This window comes from Dermacentor silvarum, chromosome 3, assembly GCF_013339745.2.
Source record: "Dermacentor silvarum isolate Dsil-2018 chromosome 3, BIME_Dsil_1.4, whole genome shotgun sequence".
Taxonomy (NCBI): Eukaryota; Metazoa; Arthropoda; class Arachnida; order Ixodida; family Ixodidae; genus Dermacentor; species Dermacentor silvarum.
Genome location: NC_051156.1, coordinates 202,342,721 through 202,352,180, shown reverse-complemented (window position 1 = coordinate 202,352,180; position 9,460 = coordinate 202,342,721). Strand labels below are relative to the sequence as shown.

At 48.1% G+C, this 9,460-nt stretch overlaps 1 protein-coding gene across 1 annotated transcript in view; it reads left to right on the top strand.

The window, feature by feature from the left end:
* Nucleotides 1–9,185, top strand: part of LOC125944426 (double C2-like domain-containing protein beta) — an 11,572-nt gene extending 2,387 nt beyond the window's left edge. The window contains exons 3-6 of the mRNA XM_049664902.1: nt 1,200–1,268; nt 2,015–2,125; nt 3,153–3,252; nt 6,602–9,185. Coding sequence (XP_049520859.1) covers nt 1,200–1,268; nt 2,015–2,125; nt 3,153–3,252; nt 6,602–6,726 — 405 coding nt within the window. The 3' untranslated portion in view covers nt 6,727–9,185. The remainder of the gene's footprint in view (nt 1–1,199; nt 1,269–2,014; nt 2,126–3,152; nt 3,253–6,601) is intronic.
* Nucleotides 9,186–9,460: the final 275 nt, after the last annotated feature.

Sequence of the window (9,460 nt, the reverse complement as noted above, 5' to 3'; positions counted from 1 at the left end):
TACACGGTGCATGCGTCGTCTGCTCATTTGCTATTTAAAGGCCCGCTAAAAGGAAAATTAGGCAATTACCAGCTTTACAGCTTTACCACGATTGCTTTCTTTTTATTCGCTTGGATTGTTGCGAGGCGTAACTTCATGATGAAATGACATGCGAGCATGAAGGCCAGTTTCATGGAGATACCAGAAAAGCGACTTATAGAACGTGTTGTCCGTGATCTATCTTTCATAGCCTTCAGGTTGGTCCGTTCTTGACTTCACACCGCTAAGCGTCCTTTCGCGGTCTGTCCTTGTCCGAGCGCACGTGCAAAGTATATGTAGATGGCGGGCATCCATAGTATACACTATATATAACCAACTTAGCCAATGTTGGTTGCAGTTGGCCTTTAAGGTTCTTTCGTTGATCTTTCTTAAAGGGGCAATAAGGCAAGTACTGAGGCCTCCGTGTAGGTCTCCGTGTAGTAACGTGTTTTGCAGTTGTGGGACTATCTTATGCCGGAAAGGATTGCAACGGCTGCAAAACCTATCATTTTCTTTTTCATTTTTTTAAAATATACAAGGTATCTCTATTTTGTATCACTAATTGATTACTGTTAGCCTGGGCCAATAGTAAAAGTTGTTCACATTGTAGGTTTTGCCCTGTGAGGATGTTTGTAGTGTATTATAAAAATCAATACTGGATTTAAATTGAATGAAGGTTTATTTGATCGTTTTAAGATGGTATCTTCACCCGTGTTACTATGGCATACACTGCAACAGTTTGTGTTTTTGTAACTTCCCAACATAGCTTAATTGTGCGTGATAATATTGTCCTTTGTTGCTTTAATATTAAACAGAAGCCGAGCTCTTTTATTGCGCTTTCCTGCTCTCATTGAATTGACTTTATGACAGTGCTAGGAATATTGAGTGTAACAATTAATCACTCTAAGCTGGAGTATACTCCAAGGTGACTTGATGCCGGGATAGCAGATTTGTCATGGACAATAAAGGTAACTAGGCTCGCGTGGTTACCTCTGACATTGGAATCCCGTGTAGGGTCATTTCTGCACTTGGCCCATGCACCTAGAGGAACCACAAGGACTGCACTTCTGAGTTTTCTTGCTCATGCATATTTCACCCACCGTTGGCGACACCGTATGAATCCCTTGTATTTTAATTATGGTGCGCCTCAATTACTGGCGCATATTGTTTTTTCCCCCCAGATGCACATCACTGATGCTGGGGATGTTTACTCAACGCAAGGTCTGCCGCATAACATCTACTCAAAGACCGTATGTTGGAAGGCTTAAGAGCCGGGTACCGTACAATAGGCGGAACGTTAATAATTGGTTTCGCGAAATGTACCCCAACTGCGACTCATTAGACTGACTATCCAAAGGTACCCGGGACACTAAAAGGATTAAAGTGCATTCTGGAACGGTACTCTCGGGCGCTCACTTTCGGAGATAGTTTCACTTTTGCGTGGCTCGGCACTGGACGCGTCGAAGTATGTGGCCGACAGCGCTCTTGACACTGTGCAAAGATAGAGAGCTTGGCACAGCGCCAAAAACGCTGTGGGCCGCATACGCCCAGACGCGTCGAGGGGTCGTGAAACTGAAACTATCTCCGAAGGTGAACGCCTGAAGATACCGTCCCTGTTCTCCCACGGCTAAACCGACCAACGCGTATTTCTTCAGGTATTAAGATACGACTATACACCTGGAGCCACGTCATAGATGGCAAGTCACCCCGTGTGTTCTTGTAGGCAGTTGCAGGGGAAATAATATGATACACAGCAGGTCTAGGCTGAGAAGTCCGACGAAAGGACTGAGACCCTAATTGGGGAAACCCTGTGACGTCACCCAGAAACACCTGTGCGGGACTTTCTCAAAAGGGCCATATTATGTCTGAAATAAACCTGGGGCCTTCACCGCATGCCGATTTGTTCAGGATAGGTCTAGCAGAAGGTAACGTCCGTAAAGGTTATTTCTTTCCTGGCTTGAGATTGTTGCAAATGCGCTGCAATGGCACCTAAAATTATCAATACCTTCATCTCTTCTCGTACGGTAGAAACCTCAAGCCCGATTCTGGTCATCCCGGCTGGAAGACGACCGCGAAGAAGAAGACTGCGGATCCGGAGTACAACGAGGTAAGGAAAACTGTGAGCCCCTGTTGCTTTCGGCCTCAGTAATTGCAGCAGTGTGACCGTTCGTGGCGTTATAACCGAATGACAGCAAGGTTTAAGCACGCAGCGTAAAAAGGCTGTGCGTAAAAGTCGCAAGAGCGTTCGATGAGCAAAATGCTGCTGCATCCAAGTACGTCCGGAGCAATTTTCACGTTTACTAAACGTCCACTGTACAAGAAAATGAGCCTCACTGACGGCTCCGCGGTTTAATCTGTGAACTGCAATGCATCCCAGCTACAAAAGCTGACAGTTATTTCTTTCGCAGTTATTGTTGTGGACTTGGATAGACGTTGTCTCATAGGGTTGATTCGCAGACGGTCAAAAAAAGAAAAAAGGAAAAAAGCACCGTGATGAGCCGCGGTGACTTACTGGCTGTGGCGATGCGCTGCTAAACACGACGAGGTCGCGGGTCCAGTTGCATTGCACGACTGCATTTCCATGGGGGCGAAGTGCAAAGATGCCCAGTGTGCTTTGGGTGCACGTTAAAGAACCACAGGTGATTGAAATATACTAGAGGTTACCCGAAACGGGTCCCCCATAACCCATTGTGCAGTTCCTGGACGTTAAACACCGTAATGAATTAATAAAAATTGCTGCGTTCTTTTCAGCGTCTGCACTGTAAGAAAATCCTAAATGAAGGTGTGCATGGCCATAGATGGAAATACACTTTGCCCGAAGAGAGGTAATTACATTGGCCCACCCATCCGAGACAAGCTGGCTGACGCTTCCACTACTTAGGACCTATATTTCTCAAATGCGGCCTTGTCATAGTTCCCAGGCCAATTTCGTGTGAGTAGCGTGGCTCTTTTATTAAGCACATTAAACTAACCAGCCAGGAGGTCAGTGACGCTGTTGGACGAACATGGGTCTACGTGTAGAGACGTCGGCCTCCTTGTCCCAGGGACTGCACCTGGATTCATATCTTGTCGTCCTTGGCGCGTCAGGAAGTTTTTCGGCTTACACTTCACTAGAAATAATTCTCAACGCGCAGGAGCTTGCCCTAGGCCTGCAGTCGAACGGAGACCTCGCCAAGCACTTTCTACAAATCACGGCCTGGGACAAAGACAGTGGGAAACCGGACGAATATCTGGGTAAGGCCCGGTTTAGGAATATTTCCCTTCACCATAGCGGTGATGGGCTGGTGTTGGTGGCGGTGCCGAGTGATGCGGGACTTTAACTAGAGGCCTATCCGGAACTTGTTCATCCTGAGCTTTTCTTCACTGCGTGGTTATCATTTTGGTGCCTTATAATGCAAGAATAGTAAAGAAAAATGTCACAGTTTCGCCCTAAGGGCGAAGCAATGAATGCGATAGCAACACAGCAATGTCATACGAAGTAAGGTGAGCGGCTTTGGTAGCAATATGAATTGTAGTAAACATGAGCTGATTAAGTAAGCAGGTGTGCTGCGGCGTAAGTAGACCGACATGAAGAGAGACTCGACGACCACGAGAAGGCGCGTGTGAAACGGTGGTGTTGATGAGAAGCGCTTCCCGTGGGCAGCGCGTGCGAAGGGACACACCTGTAGTGCTGCACTGCCGATCCGGGCAGCATTGCATGTGTAGCGTGCGTTGGAAATTGTGACCCGACTATTACTAACTGAATGAACAAGCGTGGTGTGAGCGCGCACAAACAAACATGATTAGATCACACTGAATGACTGCAGACAACGACTGTCAAAACGCTGGCAGCGAGCGCATACGCCGCAGCGGGCGAAGGTACGTGCGGTCTATCGCTTCAACGGAAACTGAGCGGCGAATGCACGGTGCATAAAGGTAAGAGCCGTGTGGAGATAAGAGACGGCGCGGGCGAGCGACGAGCGCGGTTGTTGGCAGAGTAGAAGTGCGCCCCCCCCCCCCCCCTCCCGCGCGCTCCCTCCGGCGCTGGCTTCCCGCTTCCTTGCTTGCGCGTGGGAGATTGAGTGCGTTCGCTCTCCGTGATAGCGCGCGTCCCCGCACGCTTCCGCTCGGGCATACGGCGCGCGGCGAAGATTTTATCTATAGGGAACCTCACGGCGACGGCGACGGCATAAATCCGGTTGAAGTGTCCATATAATTGCTATCGCAATAAAAATACAGGTAGTACGAGGCGCCAGACCTTCTGAACCCTTACTGCACAATAGTAAGAAGTGCAGTGGAAACTAAATGATGTGCTGTAATGCTTGAAACTGGCCTGCGGCGCAAGCATGACGCACATGACACGCACGCGCACACGCAAACACAACATATGCTTGCACAGAGAGAGAGAGAGAGAGAGAGAAAGAGAGGGAGAAAGCAAAGCTAACTTTAATTTACCGATAGACGAACTAAGACCAGACGAACTGCGATTGCCAACGTAAATTGAAACGCGCACAGGGAAAAAAGCACGTGCACCTCTTGCAATTAAGCTATTATATAAGAATGCAATATGTCACCGATGCACTGCTAGCTAATAACTATGCTGTGGCCCCTGAGCGTCTCGTTCAAGCCGGAGTCATGCCGATTTCCGCAACACTAGCAAAACGTAGAACCAGCGCGTCCTATAGTTTGCGTCAACTTGCTCGTTCAATATGTGTTGGTGGGTAGGTACAGCGTTACACACCCACCGTTATTGCACATTCCGTAGTTACAGCGTCGAATATTCGTTCAGCTACAAAAAAAAAAAAAAAATGTCGCGGTTGAGATCTCTCGCAGGCATGATGTGAAAGAGGACGTCGCATCAAGTAATCAGTGGAGAAATGTCTAGCTGTCGCATCGTCATTTCATACTAAAACATAAATACCGGTGATGAACATCTGCATTTATGCTGCTCATGCAGTAAGTACTATATACAGCCGCAGTGACAAAAAAGCAGGTCCACGGATAATGGGTTCCTTTAACGATGCCATTGTTATCAACCACTTGGTTACAGAAAGAAAACATAGTAGGTAAAACTTTCGTCGTCGCCGTTTTGTTCGTGTCCACTTCGGCATGTTAACTTATTTAGATGAATCAGTTCCGGCTGTCTTTTTGTAAAACGTGGGTTCTACGCGCGCTCATCGTAGTTGGCGCGATCTAAACTTTTAATGTATATCTTCGTGGAAGTGTCGGTACTCTATAAAAAAAACATAACATAATTCATATTTCGAAAACAGCTGTGCGCTCACTTGGTAGCATTTGTTCCTGGAAGCGCCCGTGCATTACAAAAAAAGATGACATATTTCATATTTCACAAGCATCTCTTGCATGCACCAGCTTGGTAGCATATATTCCTGGAAGCGTACGTACGTTAAAAAAACATGGCATAAATCATATTTCAAGAGCAGCTGTGCGCCCACTTTGTATCTAATGTACAGCTTGTGTAGATATCATAATGATTGATTTTTTGCTTCGCTCCGTTTGCCTTGCCTTTCGTATTTTGCTTTCACCGCGGTAAATTCTTCATTTGGGCCGCACACAACATTGGCGCTGTTCCTTCAGAAAGAACCCTAGCAAGAATAAGTAACCGTAAGTGCAGAACAAATTAGGCGTACGTGATAAATCGAATTTCGAAACATCGCGTTGTCGAAAAATCAGGGTGACGACGGCTTTGCAGTAAAATGCGTGTATTCGAGCTCCCTCTTGCCCTGGAATCCGTTATTTTATAGCAGCATAATAAACACAGTACTATCTCATGTTAATGGAAAGCCGACAACCACGTCAGGGTTCTGTCTACACTTACGCTTGTGACCTTCAAGCTCGAGAAAATAATCTACGTACATTGCAGTCCACATTACTGCCGAGACGAAATCCGCGCAGTTTCGTTGGCGAAAATGAATCTGCTGCTCTCACCTTTGTTTACTGGATTTCTGGGAAAATTGTACTTTCAATGTGCCAGTCATTCTTCGTAGTGACACAGCTTTGGTGTCTTTTGATATGATGTTTTGAGGAACAGTGAACAATGCATCACGAGCCTTCAACCTTAGTGCTGATGGAACATGGCAGCGCACAACGAGCCGGTGCTGGCCATCTCCTCTTCAAGTCTAATCCACTTGTTCGGTCGGTCGGTCACTCAGTCACTCGCTCGCCCGACCGCCCGCCCGCCCGACCGCCCGCTCGCTTGCCCGCCCGCCCGCTCGCTAGCTCGCTCCCTCCCTCCCTCCCTCCCTCCCTCCCTCCCTCCCTCACTCACTCACTCTTATCTTTGTTTACTGGATTTCTCACTCACTCACTCACTCACTCACTCACTCACTCACTCACTCACTCGCTCGCTCACTCACTCACTCACTCACTCACTCACTCACTCACTCACTCACTCACTCACTCACTCACTCACTCACTCACTCACTCACTCACTCACTCACTCACTCACTCACTCACTCACTCACTCACTCACTCACTCACTCACTCACTCACTCACTCACTCACTCACTCACTCACTCACTCACTCACTCACTCACTCACTCACTCACTCACTCACTCACTCACTCACTCGTGCATGCTGCAGGTGGCATCGAGCTGGGTCTGCACTGCAAGCGGGACCAGTTGCAGCACTGGGTGGACGTCGCGCGCTTTCCCGACCAGCGCTTCGAGCGCTGGCACCCACTGGTCGACGTGCCGCTGGTGCCTTGACGAGCGCAGCAGCCTCGCTCCTGCCTATACGCCCTGCGAAAGCTGGCCTGCCCCTTCGTTCCGGGCCAGGCTTCGACGCCGCGATGAGAGCTTCTTACATCGACCAAAACGTCTTTTAAGCGATGTCCCCGTGAGGCATCGCGGTGTACACTTGCGCGTCTTGAGATCTTGTGAGCAGGTATTCCTCTCAAGACGGCAGGAAAAGTAACAGCCCTGTCGCAGGCTTTTGCCGTTGAACTTGTCGGTCTCCGTCGCGACGACAGAAAGTGCAATGCACTGTGTGCGACTAACACAACACAGGAGTTTGCATTGTAGGTTGTGACTGCGAGTCATTTGCATCGACATTTTTTCGTTCCTTATCGGAATGTCTGAAAGCGTCTTGCGGTTGCGAGAAAACTGTTGAACATACTTTGCGTCACTGTCCGCCATACAACAAGTACGCTTTATCCTGCTTCAGTGCTACTTCACTGCAAACGTGCTAGATGAGAAGCCCTTATTTACGGGAACAAAATTGGAACACCGACCCCGTTTGAGGTTTATGTGCAAAGGTTAGCGATCTTTCTTTTTTTTTTTTTGCTGTTGTCGGTTAATTGATTTTAAAGCGAAGTCTTCATCGTACTAGATTAGTTACAGTACGGAGAGCTTGAAATTAGCCGAAAAATGCGACGAACGATGCGAATGTCCACACAATACGCCGAAGTGAGCGTCGTTTGGCTTCCTGAAAGTTACCGGACTTTGTGACCGTCTGTACTACGTAGTGAACGCTCACGTGCCTGCACGGTGCATGCGTTTAACTTTCACCTTTCTAATTGCCTCTCTGCCCCTATGACCCAATAGCCATTGTGGAGTAGCCAATGGATTAACCTCTCTTGCTCGATCTTTTCTTCCCTCTCCACCCTTTCCCTCCGTCTTTCTCACCATTGTTGAACGGATCGTATCACTAGCCTTTAAAACATGTCAGTCGCGAGTATCTTACGTCTCAATGCAGCTTGGACTCCGACTGAGCGCGAGCAAACAACAGCAAGTTCAACGGTGATAGCTATCGGTGGTGGGAGTTTGATCACTGCAAGCGTTTCCAAGTTGCATGGATGAAAGGAGGTAAAAGACCGCTTCGCGATGCCACGCGTCGAGACTACGGGGCAGATTGCAAGCAAGACCAGTAGCGCTGCCGAGGTCAGGGCGTGAAAGTTATCGTCAACAATAGAGTTTCCAAGGCTTACGTTACTGCGAAGTAGGGTTACGCTGGTATCTCTGGGGGTTACATTCAGCGTGGCTTAAGCAAGCATGAGAATAATTGGAAGTAGAAGTATCGGCTCGCTTCGACTCATGGGCGAGTGCGCTATGCGGCTACGGCTGCACGAACTTCTATTTTCGCAGAAAGAAAGAAAACAGAGTTCTGAAGCCATACCGGCTCGAGACACATCTTCAAACTACGGGTATGCTTTTAGTACCAAGTTGTCAGTAAAATTAAACTTCACCTGCATCTCTCGTCGCCTATCTCCTGCTAAAAACGAATTCGACAATATGGTAGAATTTGACAGAGCCCCAGAGGGCCACTTCGTACCAAAGCGCATAACTCTAAACGCAAATCTGAAACCGCTACAATCTGCTGAGCCAAGTGTGTGTGTACTGAGCGACCTCATCGCCAACTGTTGCTCTAGCAAGTTTGTGTGAACGTGGCCTTCGAGATTGACGCCCGCGCAATCTTGGAGGCCGCAGTGGGAAACTCTATGGTCACGCGCTTTCCAGTAACTACGGGCATCGAGGCTGCATTGCACCGCTGCTTTTCCTTCTTCTGGTAGGAAGTGCTAAAGATGGCAGCTCACCATGACCGTCACGGGAGCTCACCTAAGCTGGCTGAAGGAAGAGTGCTGTAGATAACGATGACGCCACCGTCTGGCTCACGTAATACGTGAACTGCCAGCCTGCCTGCCGTCTCGCTCATGTAATTTCGAACTACCTGCTTCCAAGATACCTGCGTAACCTTTTTTTTTTCGTTTTCTTTGTCCTTGAGATGAGCCGAAAGGTCTACTCCTACAGCTACATTGTTTTATACAATCGCGTCTCAATGTAGCCCTAAGCCAAACTATTGCAAGAGCTTACTGGTGATCTTTGCGCTCATCTAGCAGTTGAGTTTTCACGAACTGAATCCGCAATCGCCCCTGCAACATATTTAGTGTGGCTACCTGTTGTGTAAAATGAAGAGCGTTGCATCACCCAGCAGTGGCTTTAGAAAGTCTCGCTTTCCCCTGTGGCAGAATGCAGCCGCCTTTCATGCATGAGCGATCAACGCTAACTTGGCGGCAAGGCCAAAAATAACGAATGAAAGGCAGGAGCCGTGAGGCACGCGAAAATGGGTCTTCGCATTTGGGTTTTGACCTTTTATATTGTCACTGTACGTGTCATTTTGCCGAGCGCAGCATGGCAAGTTGTAGACATGAGATGCATAAAGCATCGTAAGAAATGATTGTTCAGGCCAGTTCAGCCCCCCCCCCCCCCCACCAAGAAAAAAAAAAGGAAATGAAAACATTTACCACGTAACCTCCATATTCAATAATCCTGCATGTCAATATGAGAAACGAGAACGCACGTGGTTCGTTATCATGCGGCACGTGGTTCTTTCGTTTTCTTTTTCCTTTGATTTAACAATCGTGCTCCGACATTGCTATATGCGTACGAACAGGTGCTCATGACGTGTTCTGTGACCACAAATCACAATGTTTTCCTTAGCACG